The following is a 20,469-nucleotide window of genomic DNA, read 5'->3' as shown; positions in this document are numbered from 1 at the left end:
AACAGTGAACTTTTCATAGGACCCTGCCTTTTCAATGGCTTCTCTTCTGTTCAGTATTGTTAATTTGTCCAGTGAGTATCAGTTGCTTACTCAGCATGTTTTCCCTATAGTGGGAACATAGTGAGAAGCAATGGAAAGAACATAGGCTTTGAAAGTAGAGCGATCTTGGGTGGAAAACCTGCTTCAGTTTTGTTAGTTGCATAATTGAATAATGTACTCACCATTTCTAACCCTCAGTTTTCTCATCTGTGAGATGTAAATAAAAATAGTACTTGCAAGCTGGGTGCAGTGGCTCACACTTGTAATCCCAACACTTTGTGAGGCCAAGACAGGAGCAGCACTTGAATCCAGGAGTTTGAGGCCACTTTGGGCAACAGAGTGAGACCCCATTTCCACAAAAAAATTAAAAATATCTAATAAAATTTAATTTAAAAAACTAGTACTTGCCTCACGGGGGTGCTGGGAAAATGTCACACTATGCATTATAAAGCACTTAATTGAGTGTTTTATATTTAATAGGAGCTCAAAAAAATGTGTCTATTTCGATATAACAAAAGGAATCATTTCTTTGTGATATTAACTGATTCATTTTGGTAAACATGATATGGTTTGCTCTGTGTCTCCACCCAAATCTCATCTTAAATTGTAATCCCCACATTTCAGGGGAGGGACCCAGTGGCAAGTGATTGGATCATGGGGGCAGTTTCCCCTGTGCGGTTCTCATGATAGCAAGTGAATTCTCACAAGATCTGATGGTTTAAAAGTCTGGCACTGCCCCCCTTCCTCTCTCTCCCCTGCCACCATAAGAAGACATGCCTTGCTTCCCCTTCTGCCATGATTGTAAGTTGTCTAAGACCCCGGAGTCATGCTTTCTGTTAAGCATGCCTGTTAGTCAAACTTTTTTTCTTCATAAATTACCCAATCTCAGGTAGTTCCTTATAGCAGTGTGAAATGGATTAATATAAAACTTATTATTTATATCTACTGATTTCAGATGAAGGAATATATCTGCAAAGATATACTGCCTTTTCCATACTACCTAGTACAGTTTAAATACACCACTGAAATTCTGCCAGAAAATACAGGGGAAAGCTTATCTCTTTAAGAATATACAATTATAGTTGACACCTTGAAGAAGCACTTCTGGATTAATTAACAGTGACCCATAATTAAACACAACAGTAATTAGAGAACAACTTGATGGTCCCAGAAAGCATCGTCTTGGGAATTATGAATGCTTATCATTCTCATTTGCTTCCTAAGTGGGAGTTATCAACATTAGTTACCCAGATTTTTCATCAAAAGTGGGAAAAATGCATAAGGTACTTCCATCAAGAGAAACTTTTAAGTATTTGTTATTTTAAAAGAAAATAAATACTTTTATATTCATATCTATGATAGAGGATACCTTCTTGAACACAAATTAGTCTATCCTATATTTTTCTTTAAGCAACACGTTTCATTAAGAAGACTATTAAGAGAAAATTGTTTTCAGAACTTGAAATTGTTGGTTTCTTTCCTAGAGAAAGAAGAGATATTTCACAACAGGGTTAGAAATGTCAGTATAACATAGAACTATATAGCAAACCAAAAGAGAAGTATTTCTTCAGCTGACATGAATGTATTTTAGAAATATTTATGTATAAATATGTATCTAGTCTATTGCATTCTCATATCATTTTTCTACATATAATCAAGAAAAAATCTATTCATCTTTCACCTAGTTCATTTCTCATTTTCAGATACATTGTTATAAGTAGGATTATATGCTAATTGATGGTAATTTTCTTTAAATATTACCAAAATAATCTGTAGTTGAAGGTAAGAGCTAAAAATCCATTACCTGTGACCACCTCTGGATACCCCAAGAAAATAATGTTTAAAGAATTTTTTTAAGTATGAAACCACAACAAACCATGAGAAAGAAGACAACAGTAATAAAGTTTTAGACTTTCTGCAGCTGACATTTTCAGTATCTAAATGAATGTTGTTTGCAACCTAGAATTCTATATCCAGCCAAACTATCAACCAAATATGAGGGTAGATGGAAACCATTTTCAAACATGTAAGATTTTAAATTTATCTACCACAAATTTTCAGTAATGTACTAGAGCATGTGGTCTGCTAAAACAAGAGATTAAGTTAAGAAAGAAGACAATACAGGATCCAGAAATCACAGGATCCAACACCAGAGAGAGGTTGAAGGAATCCTCAGAATGATTGCGAAGGGTAATCCCCAGATGACTGCTGTGAACAATGACAAGAAATTAAATAATACAGACTGGAGAGGGTTAGAAAGCCCTGGGAAAGACAGACTACTTGAAATGTTTAACTATGTGAAGAGATTTACATATCCAGGGTAACATTTGGGGATAATTTATTATTTTGTATTTAGAAACTAAGAAAAGGGTTTTTTTTTTATTTTTTAAATGAGACAATTGCAAAAAGTATCATAGAAGGATAGTAGTGAAGGGTGTAGGCTCTTGGTAAGGTGCTGTGGCTCATGCCTATAATCCCAGCACTTTAGGAGGCCAAGGATGCTGGATCACTTGAGACCAGAAGTTCGAGACCAGCCGCCTGGGCAACATAGTGAAACCCCATCTTTACAAAAACTACGAAAAATTAGACAGGTGTGGTGGCATCTACCTACAGTCCCAGATACTCAGGAGGCTAAGGTGGGAGGATCACCTGACCCCAGGGAAGTTGAGGCTGAAATGAGCTAATGAGCCATGACCACGCCGTTGCACTCCAACCTGGGTGACAGAGTGAGACCCCCAGCTCAAACAACAAAAAAAAATAGTGTAGGCTTTTGAACCAGGCTCTTTAGGTTCAAGTCTTGGCTCTGCCACATACGCTTTATTCTCCTCAAATTTAAAAGACTTAATATTAATAGTACTTATATTGTCATATTGAGTAATCTATGAATAATCTATGGACCTTTCTAAGAACAATGTCTATCCACAACACAAGAAAGAGCTCAATATACAGTAGTAATTGCAGTGTGTTTCATGGCTCCACAATATGCAGCATGTATACAGTCAAAATAATATGAAACCAAACATTCAAAAACTAAAATTACAGTAATACTGATTCAGAAAGATGGAAAGATGTTTATGGTGAGTGGAAAGGGTGTGTGTGGAAGTAAAATTATTCTCAATATCCATTATTTGATAATACCTAAAAGCGAAAACCTCCAAAATATAATAGAGGCATGTTATTTAGAAGTGCAAATGAGACTACTAGAAGAATTAGCTTGATGAAGTAAAAATGGCTCCCCTTTGAAATAAGTCATGGGTAGAAAAAGGCACAATTTTTTTCTTACAAACTTTGTAGAAAAAAAGTATTTGACTCCTTAAACTCAGTGTGTACAGATTTTAAACATTAAAACCAGAGTTAAAACAAAAAAGCCACCTGTATGTAATTCCAAATCAAAAGCAATTTATAAAGCAGAACGCAGAAGAGAATGGAGACAGCTTCACTACCTGCGGAGACTAATACAAATTGCATAACCATATCCTTTCAGGGATAGCAATTAAGCTCTTTTAATGGATGTTTCTTGTACATGTCATTTTAGAAAACATCTGAACCTGTCAGCCTCATTCTCTGTTTGGCAAGACTTCCCCTGGCTCTCTGTGTCACTGTAACAGGTGAATAACTAAGAAAAAAGTGGTCTGTAGACTCTTGTTTATAATGGCATCCAGGGTCCTGGAGCTAGGCTGACAGATGCTCCTCCAGAAGGTTAATGAGATAAAGGTTCCTCCAGCTGGCCCTTAAGCAGAGATTACACCTGAGGGAAAGACAAGCAGATTATTCCAGAAACAGACACTGCTACCTGTTCTTCATAAATTAACATCCTCACAAAGGTAAACCGAGAAGGTTATCCTCTATCATCTGGTACCAGTATTTAATTATTTTTCACATTTCTGTTGCTTTTTAATGAGATTTGAGGTTGTTCTGTGATTGTTATCAGAATTACCAATGCTCAAAAGCCAGAATGTATTTGGAAACTAGGAGAGCTATTTTTGTTTTTTGGATTTTTCTCCAAGTTCAAGGAACCGAAGGTAAGTTACGTAAATGTTTATTTTTAAATTGCTTATTTATAAAATCTACTTACAGAAGTGAATATTTAGAACCAACAAGGCCACCAATTTATCTCACGAGCTAGTATATAGTAGGCCTTGAATAAATATTGCCTGCTTGATTGAATAATTAATTATCAGAAATGATTTTCACTTGATTTGATATTTACTACATGATCTTAAGTGCAGTGAATAGTAACATAATAGGAGAGATGAATGCATCCTATTTGCTGTTCTAAAACATTCATTGAAAATTCCTATTATTAATGCAAATAACATGAGTAGATCCATGAAACTGACTCCATTTATCCACCAAAACTCAATAAATAAAACCTAAAGGTAAAATTAATGTTTTAAGTCATTTATGGCCAGACCAAAAAAAAGTGTTTCTTACCTTCTCACAATGAAATCATGAGTTGTTTTCCCTTAGAAAATAGCAAGTATTCTTCATCTTCAGGGTTTATGATGAAAACCAACTTCAAAATTTGGTTGTTTTTGAAGTTGTACGCATAAAAGAACTAGGCAGTGTATGTTCTTATGGCAAATCTGCATCTGAATATGAAATTAAAATAAGCCACAAACAGGATGTTTTAAGAAAAATGTATTTAAAAAAAGAAAAAAAAATCCTGTTGGAGAAAATGTGACTTTTTTATATAAGGATAAGCCTAACTATTATAATATACTCAATCTTTTTAAGACATTTGAAGTCAATAAGGTTAAGGTTTTCTTTAAGGATGACATAGCTTCAAGATGATAAACATTTTAACTAAAGTATTAGTTTGGAATATCCATGAAAAAGTAAAATTAATAATCATTGCATGTGTAAGTCACAAAATAACTGTGATTCCATCAGTTATTTTATATGAAACTTCTCAGTGGTTGCATTTGGAGGGAGAAAAAAAATTTCTGGAAAAGATTTCTTCGTGTTTTGTCACGTATAAACAATAGTGAAAGAAGCAAAAGTTTATTCACTTTTTCATTAAATTATCAATTACATTTATAAAATCATTTTAATTAGAAATAATGAGATTTTGGTATATTCTGAACTGAATCTGATGAAGTAAACTAATTTGACTATTTCATAGACTTGATCAAGCAATTCAGCTGTGTTACATTTTTTGTTACATTAATACTGTTAATTTACCTATTTTTTCTATTTTCATATATTACATATCAGCTATTATAAACAATTCCAAATATATATAATTATATATAATTATTTATATGTAACATTTATAATTATGTTATATAATTTATATATAAAATTAATTATATATGTTATATAATTATGTAAAATTATATATACATTCTAATGTATTACATATACATATAATTTAATATATATAATATATATAGGAAGTGAAATGAAATAAACTTATCAAAAAAACTGCCATTTGTTATATGCTTACTTCTAGGAAACAATGTCCGATAATTGCGTAACAAAAAATCCTAACATGTTACTTGTTTTTTTTTTTTTTAATATAGATTTAGGGAGTACAAGTGTAGTTTTGTTACACCCGTATATTGCATACTGGAGAAATCTGGGCTTTAGTGTAACCATCACCCGAATAGGGTACATTGTACTCATTAGGTAATTTTTCATCCCTCATTCCCCTTCCACTCTCCCATCTTTTTGAGTACCCAGTGTCTATTGTTCCACTCTCTTATGTCTTTCTTGTGTACACATTATTTAGCTCCCACTTATAAATGAGACCATATGATACTTGACTTTCTGTTTCTTAGTTATTTCACTTAAGAGAGTGGCCTCCAGTTCCATCCAGGTTGCTACAAAAGCCATTATTTCATTCATTTTTTGGTTGAGTAGCATTCCATTGATATATAACCAATAAAGAAAATGGTTATTTTCTTATTCATTCATTAGTTAATGTTCACTAGGGTTGATTCCATATCTTTGCTATTGGGAATACTGCTGCAATAAATATTAAAATGCAGGTATCTTTCTGATATAATGATTTCTTTCCCTTTGGGTAGATACCCAGCAGGGGATTGCTGGATCAAAGGGTAGTTCTATTTTTGGTTCTTAGGTAAATCTCCATATTGTTTTCCATAGAGGTCATACTAATTTACATTTCTGCCAACAGTGCATAAGCATTTACTTTTCTCCACGTCTGTTATTTTTTGACTTTTGAAAATTAGCCATTCTGACTGATGTGAGATAGTATCTCAGTGTGGTTTTAATTTGCACTCCTCTGAGATTAGTGACATTGAGCTTTCTTTCATATGCTTATTGGTCATTTGTATGTCTCCTTTTGCAAAATATCTGTTCATGTTCTTTGTTAATTTTTTAAAATAATTTTACCTTTTATTTTAGATACAGGGCATACGTATGCAGGTTAGTTACATAGGTATATTGCATGATGCTGAGTTTTGGGGTACAATTGACCTCATCATGCAGGTACTTAGCACAGTACTGAAGAAAAAGTCCTTCAACCCTTGTCTCTTTCTTGCGTTGTTCCCTCTAGTAGTTCCAAGTGTCTATGGTTGCCATCTTTATGTCCATGGGGACCCAGTGTTAATAGCTCCCACTTATAAGTGAGAACATGCAGTATTGGGTTTTCTGTTCCTGCATTAATTTACTTAGGATAATGGTCTCCAGCTTTATTCATGTTGTTACAAAGGACATGATTTCATTTTTGGGGTTTTTTTTAATGGCTGCAAAGTGTTTTATGGTGTATATATATATATATCACATTTATTTTTTGATCCACCAATGATGGGCACCTAGGTTGATTCCATGTCCTTGCTGTTGTGAATAGTGCTGTGATGAGCTTGCAAGTGTATGTGTCTTTTTGGTAGAATGATTTATTTTCTTTTGGATATATACCCAGTAATGGGATTTCTGGGTCAAATGGTAGCTCTGTTTTAAGTTATTTAAGAAATCTTCTTTGACCACTTCTTGGTGGAGTTATTTAGTTTTTTCTTATTGAGTTGTTTGCATTCCTTATAGATTCTGGATATTAGCCCTTTGTTAGGTACATAATTTGCAAACATTTTCTTCCATTTTGTGTGACGTCTATTTACTCTGTTGAATATTTCTTTTACTGTGCACAAGCATTTTACTTTAATTAAGTCCCATTTGTCTATTTTTGGTTTTGTTGCATTTGCTTTTGAGGCCTCAGTAACAAATTATTTGTGCTGGCTAATGTCCAGAAGAGTCTTTCCTAGGTTTCCATTTATAATGTTTAGAGCTTTAAGGTCTCATGTTTAAGTCTTTTATCTATCTTGAGCTAATTTTTATATACAGTGAGGGATATTGGTCCAGTTTAATTCTTCTGCATATGGCTATCCAATTTTCCCAGTACCATTTATTGAATAGTATCTTCTTTCCCCAGTGTGTGTTTTTGTTGACTATGTCAAAGATGAACTGGTTGTAGGTATGTGGGTTCTCTACTCTGTTCCATTCTATATATATCTTTTTATATCAGTGCTATGCTGTTTTGATTACTATAGCCTTGAAGTATAATATGAATGTGATGCCTCTAGCTTTGTTCTTTTATTATTTATTCTATTTGAGCTCTTTTTTGGTTCCATATGAATATTAGTATTGCTTTTTTTAATTCTGTGAAAAATAACATTGATATTTTGATAGGATTGCATTGAATTTGGAGATTAAGAAGTATGGCCATTTCCTGCTGTGTTAGCTCACGCCTGTAATCCTAGAACTTTGGGAGGCTGAGGTGGGTGGGTCACTTGAGGTCAGGAGTTCAAGACCAGCCTGGCCAACACGGTGAAACCCCATCTCTACTAAAAATACAAAAATTAGTCAGGCATGGTGGTGGGTGCCTATAATCCCAGCTATTTGGGAGACTGAGGCAAGAAAATCACTTGAACTCAACAGGGGTGGAAGTTGCAGTAAGCTATCACGTCACTGCGCTCCAGCCTGGGTGACAGGGCAAGACTCTGTCTCCAAAAAAAAAAAAAAAAAAAGCATGGCCATTTTAACAATATTAATTCTTCCAATCCATGACCATCAAACAATTTTCCATTTGTTTGTGTCACCTCTGATTTCTTTCAGCAGTGTTCTGTAACTCTCCTTGTTGATCATTGTTGGTGTATAGAAATGCTACTGATATTATGTGCTGCTTTTGTATCCCAAATATTTACTGAGTTCATCTATCAAATCTAGGAGTCTTTTGGAGGAGTCTTTAGGGTTTTCTATGTATAAGAGCATATCCTCAGCGGCAATCAGATAATTTGACTCCTTCTTTTCCTATTTGGATTCCTTTTATTTTTCTTTTGCCTGATTACTCTGGCTAGAACTTCCAGTACTATGTTGAATAGGAGTGGTTAAAGTGGACATCCTTGTCTTGTTCCAGTTCTCAGGGGTATGCTTTCAAATATTCCCCCATTCGATATGATGTTAGGTGTGGGTTTGTCATATACAGCTTTAATTATTTTGAGGTATATTCCTTTTATGTCTAGTTTCTTGAGGGCTTTTATTGTGAAGTGATGCTATATTTAATCAAATGCTTTTTCTGCATCTATAAAGATGATCATATAGTTTTGTTTTTAATCCTGTTTATGTGGTGAATCACATTTATTGATTTCTATATGCTGAACCATCTTTGCATCCCTGGAATAAAGCTCATCTGATTATGGTTATTGTCTTTTTCTTGTGCTGTTGGATTCAATTTGTTTGTATTTTGTTGAGGATTTTTGCATCTATGTTAATCAGGGATATTGGTCTTTAGTTTTCTTTTTTTGTTGTGTCCTTGCCTGGCTTTGGTATCAGGGTGACACTGGCTTCATAGAATGAGCTAAGGAGGATTCCCTCCTCCTTGATTTTTTGAAATAGTTTCAGTAAGCTTAGTACCCAATCTTATCCATTCTTTTTTGTATGTCTGGTAGAAATCAGCTGTAAATCTACCTGGTCCTGGGCTCTTTTTTTTAATTACTGATTTAACCTAACTATTCATTATTGTTCTATTCAGGATTTCTATTTCTTCCTGGTTCAACCTTGAGAAGTTGTATGTCTCCAGGAATCTATTCATTTCCTCTCAGTTTTCGAGTTTGTGAAGGTAGAGATGTTCACAGAAGTTTCTGATGATCTTTTGTATTTTTGTCATATCAGTAGTAATGTTGCCTTTTTCATTTCTGAATGTGCTTATACGAATTTTCTCACTTTTTTATTGGTTAATCTAGCTAGCAGTCTTTCAATATTCTTTATCTTTTTGAAGAATAAACTTTTCATTTCATTGATGCTTTTTTTTTTAGTCTCCCTTTCATTTCGTTCTCCTTTGATGTTTGTTATTTATTTACTTCTTCTACCTTTGGGTGTGATTTGTTTCTGTTTTTCTAGTTCCTTGAGGTGTGACATTAGGTTGTTAATTTGTGATCTTTTTATCTTTTCATGTAAGCATAAAACACTATAAACTTCTCTCTTAGCACTGCTCTGGCTGTATCCCAGAGGTATGTTGTGTCTCTATTTTCATTAGTTTCAATTTTTTTAATTTCCATATAATTTTGTCATTGACCCAGAGATCACTCAGGAGTAGGTTGTTTCATTTCCATGTACTTACATTGTTTTGAGTTCCTCTTGGGATTGATTTCTAGTTTTATTCCACTATGCTCTGAGAAGATACTTGATATAATTTCAATTTATTTAAATTTATTGATTCTTGTTTTGTGGCCTGATATATGGTTTTTCTTGGAAAATGTTCCATGCACTAATGAGAAGAATGTATGTTCTGCAGTTGTTAAGTAGAATGTTCCATAAATGTCTGTTAGGTCAATTTGGTATGCAATACTATTTAAGTCCACTGTTTCTTTGTTGATTTTCTGTGTCAGTGAGCTCTCCAGTGTTGCCAGTGGAATGTTAAAGGCCCCCAGTATTATTGTGTTGCTGCCTATCTCTTTTGTTAGGTCTAGTAGAATTTGTCTTATCATTCTGGTTTTGAGTGCATATATAGTTAGAAATGTTATATTTTCTTGTTGAGTTGATCCCATTATCATTATATAATGACCTGCTTTGTCTCTTTTTCCCGTTGTTGATTTAGTGTCTGTTTTATTTTGTATAAGTCTAGCTACTCCTTCCCACTTTTGGTTTCTGTTTACATGGAATTTTTTTCTACCCCTTTAGCTTCAGTCTATGAGTGTTTTACCAATTAGGTGAGTTTTTTGTAAGCAGCATATCATTGGACCTTGATTTTTCATCCATTTCACCAATTTTTATCTTTTAAGTGGAGCATTTAATTTATTTACATTCAAGGTAAATAGTAATATGTGAAGTTTTCTTTCTGTTATACTGTTAACTGTTACCTAGTTGCTTTGTAGTCTCAATTGTGTACTTTTATAACACCTGTGAGCATTATATTTATGTTTGTTTTTATGATGGCAAATACTGTTTTTTCATTTCCATATTTAAAATTCCCTTGAGCATTTCTTGTAGGGGTGGTCTAGAGGTGACACATTTTCTTAGCATTTGCTTGTCTGGGAAAGATTTTATTTCTCCTTCATTTATGAAACTTAGTTTGACAGGGTACAGATTTTATAGTTGACAGTTTTTCTTTATGCAATCTGAAAATAGGACCTCAGTCTCTTCTGTTTTTAAGGTTTCTGCTGAGAAGTCTGCTGCTAATACTATGAAATTTCCCTTATAGGTGATTAGAGGCTTTTCTTTTGCTGATTTTAGGATTTTTTTTCTTCACACTGACTTTGGATAATCTGATGACTACATAGCTCTGTGAAGTCCATTTTGCGACGTATGTTTCTGGAGTTCTCTGAGCCTCTTATATCTGGATGTCTAAATTTCTAGTAAAATTAGGGAAATTTTCCTCAGTTTCCTAAATTATATTTTCCAATCTTTTTACTTCTTATTATCCCTCTGAAATACCTATTATGTATAGGTTTGGATGCTTTATGTAATCTCCTACTTCATGAAGGCTTTGTCCTTTTTATTTTTTTTTTTTTTTTTTTGAGACAGAGTCTCACTCTGTTGCCCAGGCTGGAGTGCAGTGGCTGGATCTCAGCTCACTGCAAGCTCCGCCTCCCAGGTTTACGCCATTCTCCTGCCTCAGCCTCCCGAGTAGCTGGGACTACAGGTGCCCGCCACCTTGCCCAGCTAGTTTTTTGTTTTTTGTTTTTTTTTTGTAGTTTTTTAGTAGAGACGGGGTTTCACCGTGTTAGCCAGGATGGTCTCGATCTCCTGACCTCATGATCCACCCATCTCGGCCTCCCAAAGTGCTGGGATTACAGGCTTGAGCCACCGTGCCTGGTCTAAAATTTTTTATTCTTGTCTGACTGGGTTAATTCAAAAACCTGCCTTCAAGCTCTGATATTCTTTCTTTCACTTGGTCTAGTCTATTGTTAAAATTTTTTACAGCATTTTTTAATTCCTTCAATGAATATTTATTTCCAGACATTCTACCAGGTTTTTTTATTTTAAATATCTATCTCTTTAGTAAATTTCTTATTCATATCTTGAAATGTTTTTCTGATTTCTTTGCATTTGTTTTCAACTTTCTCTAAAAGCTCATTGAGCTTCTTTAAAATCAATATTTTGACTTCTTTATCTGGTATTTCAAAGATTTCATTTTGGTTAAGATCCTTTGTAGGAGAGCTAGTGTGATCTTTTGGGGATCCTGTAACCCTTTGTTTTTTCACAATGGTTTCACAGAGCTTCTTCCTACCTGCATAAACTACCTCTTCTTTTGTTTTTGAATTTATTTGCATTGGACAGGATTTTTTTCCCCATCAGGATGTAACTATAATGTATGTTGTATATATATTCTAGTTACATCCTGAAGGGGAAAAATAGTCTTTTGGCTTTGGTTCTGGGTGCTTTCAGTGGCAATGACACTATATGAGTTCCTTAGTTATAGGTAGCCTTTGTACTGGGCATATGAGCAAGTTCATGTCTCCTATGGTGCCAATATGGCTGAGGTCTCAGGAAGCCAGCACTGTGCACTTGTGTCAGCAGATTGTGTATTAGGTTGTGCAGTTCCATCTCCAGGCCAGCAGGTAGTACTTACTTACTGGTAAGAGCCAGCTGAAGCAGAAGCTGATAGGTATGTGCTTGATCTTTGTTTACCGGGAGAGGGTCTCCATTATCCCAGGCAACAGGCTGATCTAGGAATGCATGGTGACCTGAGCTCCCTCAGCACCTAAGTGAGAGACAATGCTGTATGGAGCTGGACTGCCAAGCCCAGCCTTGGATACCCCAATGGCAGGCACAAATAAGCCCTAACTGGTGGCAAGAGAAGCTCCTGGTGAAATGTGCTGAGGTCTCCCCAAGGACGAGAGGGAGCTGCCGCATCTACATGGTCTGGACAGGCAGAAACACAGTCTTCTTCCCTGTCACATTCCTGTCTCAGCTCTCAGGACACTAAGATTGGACAGACACCACTGCCTATCTCCAAGCTCCAATTTAGCCAACAGCCATAAAAAAAAAAAGGTTGCCCCATGGCTCTCCACTAAAATATCTATGGTGCAGAACCTCCTCCCTCAGCCCTGTTCTATGCAACAGGAACACTGCCACTCTGTGTAGAGAACGGGAGCACCTCACCTTTCCTGCAAGCCGCAGTCTGGTAGGCACACAGCCAGCAGGGATGCTGTAATTCCTAACAGCCATAGAATGGCTGTCCTCCATTCTGGGAGTTTATTCTAGTCATCTCTAATAGCCCTAGAATGGCTGTCCTCCATTCTACCCCTAGAATGGCTGTCCTTCATTCTAGCAAGGTTACAGATGCTGTAACCTTCAGGAGGAGCAGCCACAACTGTAGCCACAACAGTGGGTGGGGTAGGGAGATGAGTAGTCCCCTTCTCCACTCCTGTGCCTGAGCACTAAGGCTGCCTGGCTGCTGGGGTAGAACCATACTCTTCCCCATAGGGCTGAACACAACACCCACATCTCCTCTGGAAGCAGTGCAGTTACTCTCAGTCCATAAGTGGGAAGCTCTTGAGCACCAGAAAGCACACACTTCGGGCTCCTTTGTCCAAAGAGGTGTTCCCTTAGTGCACTGCACTCTCTTTTCCTTTAGGAGCAGCACTCCATGAGGGCTGGAACAAGAGGAATACTGCAGCTCCCTTGGAATCACCCAGCCCTATGTGTCTGCTGCAATTTGAGCAGATGCTGGGATTGGCAATGTGAAAACACAAGGGCTGAGATTTCCTGGGCAGAACTCAGTCATTTAATGGATGTAGCCCGAAAATTGTGCCTGCCACTGCAGTTTGGGTAGAGGAGGAGGACAAGCAACCCTGTACATGCTGGTATACTGGTGCAATGCCCTCAAGAAGTCCCCAGATCATTGCCCACACCAGTGTTTGTGTTCATGAGGACAGAGGAGCGCTCTGACATTTCAGATACCAAGGATCTGCCACCAGGGCAAGGAGAAACAAAACACTCCCACAAATCCTTTTCATGAAATAAAGCCCCTCTGGGTTTCATCTCTGACAGCCTCTTGCTTCCTTCTTTTCCTGTGCCCTAGTTACTTCTGGTGAGTTCTCCACTAGGCTCCAGCACTTTCCTCTTGAAAGTCTATGTAAAATTATTCAACTGTGACTTTGAGTCTTCTTTCTTTTTCTTTCTTATTTTATTTATTTATTTATTTATTTATTTATTTATTTTATTTTGAGATGGAGTCTCACTCTGTCACCCAGGCTGGAGCACAGTGGTGCCATCTCAGTTCACTACAACTTCTTCCTCCTGGGTTCAAGCGATTCTCCTGCCTCAGCCTCCCAAGTAGCTGGGACTACAGGTGCCTGCCACCATGCCTGGCTAATTTTTGTATTTTCAGTAGAGGTGGGGTTTCACCATGTTGGCCAGGCTGGTCTCAAACTCCTGACCTCAAATGATCCACCCACCTCAGCCTCCCAAAGTGCTGGAATTACAAGCGTGAGTCACCGCGAGTCTTCTTTCTAAGGAGAACTGGCATCCAATGTCTCCAGTTAGCCATATTGGAGGAAGAAAAGAAAAACCTAACTTGCTACTCATTAAAGGCATTTTATTTCATAAGAATCTTAGATCTGTTAGATCTGTGAATATATGTTAATCTTCAATTAACGAGGTCTATACTAAAGTTTTACCTCAGCCAACTAGTTTCTTATTTGTAACAAATTAACCACCATGAGTATATTTACATAGAAAATGGTTTGGGGAGAGAAAAGAAAGGTTCAATTCAACACAACTAGCTGCAAAGCATAATGATTGGGTGTTTAGTTAAATTCAACAGTTTCATTTTAAAAGATGCACAGTTTTGAAAAATTAAAGAGATGAAAATTGCCAATAGTGCCATCCAAATACAACCTATGCTAGCGCTACTTTTTATAGGTATGTGTATTTAATTTTTGCAAAATTGCAGTTCTCCCACACACAAATTTTATGTCAGCCTTTTGGTAGTTTTATTACGTTATAAGAATGTTCCACATTGCCATCTAGTTTTGACAAGCATCATTTTATGGGCTGCATAATGTTTCTTTCAGTAAATGTGTCAAGATTTGCTTTGTCTAAATATTCAACAAATGAAAACTAATTGTTACTAATTATTTTGTTACGGCAAATAACATTGCAATAAAGAGCTTTGTGCATAAGCTTCAGTATTTAAGACTCAGCATAAATTCAATAAAGCAAAATTATTGGGTCAAAGCAATGTAAACAGTTTTATGGTATTTGATTCATATTGCCAAATTGTTTCTCAAAAGTTTTCCTATGCCCTTAGATAACTTTTTACCAATTTGATTCTACAGAATGCTTACCATATACCCAATACTATGCTAGATACAGAATATACAATGATTTAAAGACATGCCAATATTTCAAAAAGCTTCCTTTAAGCTTTGCAGATTCTGAATGTAGTTTTTCACAGATACATAAAGGTGACATAGCTTAGATTTCAAAACATTCATTAAATAAAATTGTTTAGCGCAACAAAAGACAGTTCAAAGAACACTTACTTCATAAAAATACCAAGGCTCCTTTCTTTGAGGTTCATAATGGAAATACCAGTTGCATCTGATATGTGCATCACTGCTTTATGTTCTTACTTTTCCATTTCATGTAAATAATTTCATTTAATTCCTTGTGACATTCAATGTGTACGAGAAAGAGAAGAAAGAAAATTTACCCTTGGCAAGTCCTAAAATGGAAATAGTGTTTATCTTAGTATGTGTCTTTTGCATTACATTTGGTTATACTAAATGAAACCTTTAACCAAGTTATTATTAGTTCACCAAGGTAGGATAATTATTTTAGTAGCTGTGAAATGTCAGGAAATTTGCATTTTAAGACACTCCACTTCTTGCCAATCCTTTACTATTGTTGTGTGCTCCCATTTCATAAAATTACACAAAAGGTATTTTGCTTCATTGTGGCTTCATTAACAGAGAACATACGTGAGATAGCTGCCGAATAGTAAGCACATTAACTGTACAGCTCCTATACTTTGTTCATCTGTGCTAGTCTCAAGTCAGTGTCATTCAACAGTCCCAGGCAGACTTTCTTCTTCAATTGTATCTGAGAGGATGTCCTTAAAGTTGAAACTATGTAAATTGAAGATTCTTCATGTACAAATGAACAATCTGTGGCAGCACACCTGAAACCACTTATTAGATTATATATTTGCTTTAGTAATAAAAAGCACTTGCTGCTTTGTGGCCCCTTTATGCTTGTGTCACTAAGGGACTATTGCATGTGAGAGCTAATTAAACAGGACTGAAATGACCTACTACTTTCTTAGCCATTTCTGTTAATCATGAGAAGGCAACCACCTTGAACATCAGCTATATTTGCATATTAATTATGTCTGGAAATTCAGATTCTCTATACCTTTGGTGCCACAATCATTTTCACATATTTTATTCTGTTTTAAAATAATTCATCTGAAGCAAGAAAGTTTATTTTTCACAAGAGTCTCTAGGCTTATATTTTAATTCAGAATACATGTTGTAATGACCATACTAAAAGTCCTGGTCTCCTCACTGTGTTATAAAGTATCACACTCAAGGGTAACTGAGGTCTCCATCCACACCACCCCTTCTTGCTTAAGAGCAGAAAAGACCTCAGCAGTCATGGGGAAGGAACTTGTGATACCAAGCCTTAGAAAAACACGAAGCAATTTGCTGAAAGGAAAGAAGGCCTCTGACCAAAATGTGAGTTTTAATCTTCCACAGTGGACAGTTTTCAGCAACCACTGGACCTAAGTTCTCTGTCTAAGAAGATCATTTCATCCAAGGCTAGGATTTCAGCCTCACAAAACAAGAGCACCAAGGCAGATGAAACCTGTGATAAAGGAGGAGTGTGCACTCTGCTTTGGGTCCAAGGCAACCTGAATGTCCAAGCTTATCTCACAATGAGTTGATGAGATTGATTGGCACAGCCCTCGTAACGAGAATTTATACATGGAAATGCTGCTGTCAAGCTCTGAACTAGCAGCAGAATGCGCTGCTGTAATTATTTACTGAGAATGTTCCACTGTAATTATTTACTGAGAATGTTCTCCCTCTATTGCTCCTCTCTTCCAACCATAGGGAATGTAAGAAGAATATGAAAGAGCTACAGAACAGCAGTGCTGCCTGGAAGCATATGGTTGTATTCAGTCGATAAATATTTTCCCATTTACATTCAGTCATTCTTGAGGAAACAATGTCTTTCTGTGTGCCTTTGTAAAGTCATCTTAATTCATTCTGACTTCATTTTCTTCATTCGGCCATCTTAAGTCTCTTCACCATAGCCAGTATCTATTTTCATAATTGCCCCCGGGAGAAGAGTTAAGGAAAACTAAACCAAAAGAAATTTTGTGGAGAAAAGTCAGAACCTCAAAATTAGTGAAAAGTTTCTGCTTCAGAAATATTTTAACTACATAAAGAAAATAACACATGTAGGACTAATTTGTCTGTCTTAAGCTTCCTGCTGCATTTTTAAACAAGCAAATGACACATTTAATTAAGTTGAACTATGAAATACTATGACACTATTATTAACGCATTGTACCCAGATCGGTTTAGACCTGATCAAAACACTTTGCAGACAGTAATTATGTTAACAATCATTTAGATTAACATATCTTTTTAAATAAAAGCTCAAACTAATTTTCATTCCTTTATGGTTGGGAACCCAAGGCAGAGTGCTGAGTAATATTTCTAAAATCATTTGAGGTGAGAGGTTAGAACCAAAGTTGGGATGTGACCTATATCCAGTTATATCTCACATCTACTTCATCTATTAATAATAATCAGTCCACTGTAATATGATGAGTGGACTTACTATGGTTTTTACTATTAACCCAAAAACCAACTTTCCTCTGCTAACACCACCAGATGACTGCTGGTTCTGGACCATTTCTGACATCTGTTTTCATAACTGATCTCAGAACAGCTGGTCAGATCCTTCAGCTCTGTGCTAGAAATGGAGGCACCTATCTTAGGGTGTCTATTTTTTCCTTAAAAAGAAAAGGTGTAATGTCGTGAACTCCTCAAAGAACTGGAGCTGTTTCCTGATAGTGTCATTTTAAATGCCCATGACTAAAGTATAAGTTTAGTAGTAAGTACCTTGTTTAAGAGTGTGTTATGTATCTAAAGGCAGGACCATTGCTTAATGGGTGTAACTTGACACAATGGGAAAATCTCTTCAAAACCAACCCCCTCAAAAATATCACTCCCCCACCCCACTATCAAAACATTGAAATTTCACCTCCAGATTTGCAGTCTTTTCAGCCACTGGAGATATAAGATTCTGAAACACCTCCTTTTCAATAATTTCCCTGCCTTCTTTCTAATGGATCTGATCCTATTCTCATCAAAACATCAGTCCTTCAGCCTCTGCCATTTTGTCCAATCCTTCAGCCTATTCCAGGCTTCGACAGGCTCACATAAATCCTAGGTCCTATAGTTTGCCACTGAACCACTCCCAACAGTCTTCTTGGTGGTACAACAGAAATCTTGCTCCTTGACCTCTGTCCCATTGGCTTTGTTAATCTCACTCTAGGAACTTAGCTTTTGCTTTTTCTACTCTCATTCCTGAGCCTACAAGTATTATTAAAGAAACTCAAACAGAGTGTTTCCATGAAACAAATTCTTGCACTATAAAGTTAGCTAGACCCTCACAAGCTATTCCATAGTCATACTTATATCTGATTCCCTAAACTAGTCCCCTGGCCAGATTTCCAAAACTTTCCTCTCCTGTTGAGCCTGCAGCATGATTTCCCTTCATTCACAGAAGCAGTGATAACAATGTAGTTAAGAGAAGAAGCTCTAAGGCTTGCACAGAACTTCATTCTGCACAGAACAGCTCTGTTACTTACTAATTTTGTTCCGTTGGCAAATTGCTCAATCTCAAATATTACTCCCTCTTATGGTTTTCTTACCTGTAAAATAAAAATAATAATAGCCGTGTTTGCCTCAAAGGGCTAAAGTTTCTAGTGAAGTATCTGCTACAAAATGCTCAATAAATGCTAAGTCCGAAGATGGCTATAGCAACTACCACTGTTATTATTATCACCTCCTTCTACTTACCGAGAAAATAGAAGTCATTTGACTTCATTCGAAGTTTCTTCTTGTTACTTCGTTTCTCTGAATTTATCCAAACACTTACTCTCTTTGTTTTAGAGAGAGTAAAATGAATTCATGTCTTTGCTAATGTTATTTCTATCCACCTATGACTTTAACACCGTTTACAACCAATTTCCTTAAGACCTTCCGGAAATGAAAAGGCAGCCTATGGATTGGGAGAAAATATTTGCGAACCATATATCTTGTAAGGGGTTAATATCCAAAATATGCTAAGGACTCACAAAATTCACTGCCAAAGAAACCAAACCAAATCAAACAAAGGAAAAAAACACAACTCTATTTTTTTATTTTATTTTATTTTTACTGAAGCACACTTTTATTTAGAAAAAGATAGAAACAATCCAAATTATTATTAAAGTTTATAACATGCAGCTATTTAAAGTAAAAGTTTTCAAAGACTAGTAGTGACTTGGAAAGATGACATAATGTTATATTAAAAATTTTACAAACAATATGATCTCAATTTTGAAACATATAGGTACATAAATAATGTACAAACAAAAAATTGAAAAAATATGTGAATATACCAGCGATTTTATTTCTGGGTGATTTTTATTTTCTTCACTATACTTCCATCATTTTAAATGTTCTAAAATAACTGTGTACTACTGGGATAGGAGACAATTAGGGGCTGGTTAGGCAAATAGAGAGAGAGGGTATCAGAAGAAGGATAGAGGAGGGCAGTGTTCACAGGCACAACCACAGGACAGCACCCACACTGCCTCTGCAGCTAATAGGAAGATATGTGGTTAAGAACTTCCCCTTGTGCCAGGATTTTGCTCAGAAGGGACTGTCCCGACTTAGGCGCAGGTGCAATAATTCACCTTAAATGTCCTTAATTTAGCCCAGCTCATTATAATGTCATTAACATGACATTAGCATTGTGGTTTTAGCCACCCCACCCCTCCATGGGTTTCACTTAGGCACTCATGAGTAATAACCAAGATGGAGTTCCTCTGGTCAACCTCAGGCACATGCAAATGCAATACCCTTAGGAGGGAATTTTACCCCTCCCATTTGGACAGAACCCACAGAAGACTTCTTTGTCTTTGCCACATAAAAGACCCAGAACTCAGCCCCATTTCTGGCAACCTGTATTCAGGCCCCCTCTCTTTGCTGAGAGCTTCCCTTTTGCCTAGTAAATCATATTCTGTTCACTCTCTGGTGGCCACATGCCTTATTCCTCTTGGTCATGGGACAAGAACTCAGACCTAGCTGATCTAGGGACTAAGCAGACTGCAACATTACTTTTTAAATTTAAAAAGAAAAGAACATTATTTTGAAAGAAATCTTTAACTGAAATATTAAAAAGAAATTGAAGCAACATGAGTATTTTATCTTTTAAATTTGTTATGAAATAGCATACTAGGCTATCTAGCCAGGGCGCTTATACTCTATTTTTGGTATGCAATTTAAGCCCCACTTTTAGGAAGCACTACATGACTACTACATAACCACACCTCACAAGCAGATTTGAATCTCTTCCCCGCTGCAGGCCCCAACCTCTGGTGCACAAGCACCTCAGGCCTCACTGCTGCATGCCTCATCACATTGCATATGGGCTGTGCAGGTTTAGTACTTGGATTTTTTTCCAACTTTTATTTTAAGTTCAGAGGCACATATTCAGCTTTGTTGTATAGGTAAACATGTGGCATGGTGGTTTGCTGCATAGATCATCCCATCACCTAGGTAGTAAGACCAGCATTCATTAGCTATTATTCTTGATGCTCTCCCTCTTCCCACCTTCCAACAGTCCCCAGTGTGTGTTGTTCCCTGACATGTATCCATGTGTTCTCATCATTCAGCACCCACTTATAAGTGAGAACATGTGGTATTTGGTTTTCTGTTGCTGAATTAGTTTGCTGAG

At 36.3% G+C, this 20,469-nt stretch overlaps 1 protein-coding gene across 2 annotated transcripts in view; it reads left to right on the top strand.

Annotated features, from left to right (window-relative positions):
* Positions 1-3,804: 3,804 nt before the first annotated feature.
* Positions 3,805-20,469, top strand: part of IMPG1 (interphotoreceptor matrix proteoglycan 1) — a 145,078-nt gene continuing 128,413 nt past the window's right edge. For both annotated transcript variants that reach the window (XM_011965840.1, XM_011965839.1), the window contains exon 1: positions 3,805-4,061. In XM_011965840.1, coding sequence (XP_011821230.1) covers positions 3,995-4,061 — 67 coding nt within the window. In that variant the 5' untranslated portion in view covers positions 3,805-3,994. The remainder of the gene's footprint in view (positions 4,062-20,469) is intronic.

The sequence above is a fragment of the Mandrillus leucophaeus genome, unplaced genomic scaffold, assembly GCF_000951045.1.
Source record: "Mandrillus leucophaeus isolate KB7577 unplaced genomic scaffold, Mleu.le_1.0 Scaffold738, whole genome shotgun sequence".
NCBI classification, from domain to species: Eukaryota; Metazoa; Chordata; class Mammalia; order Primates; family Cercopithecidae; genus Mandrillus; species Mandrillus leucophaeus.
The sequence above is the reverse complement of the archived record's forward strand: the minus strand, read 5'-3'. Positions and strand labels throughout refer to the sequence as shown.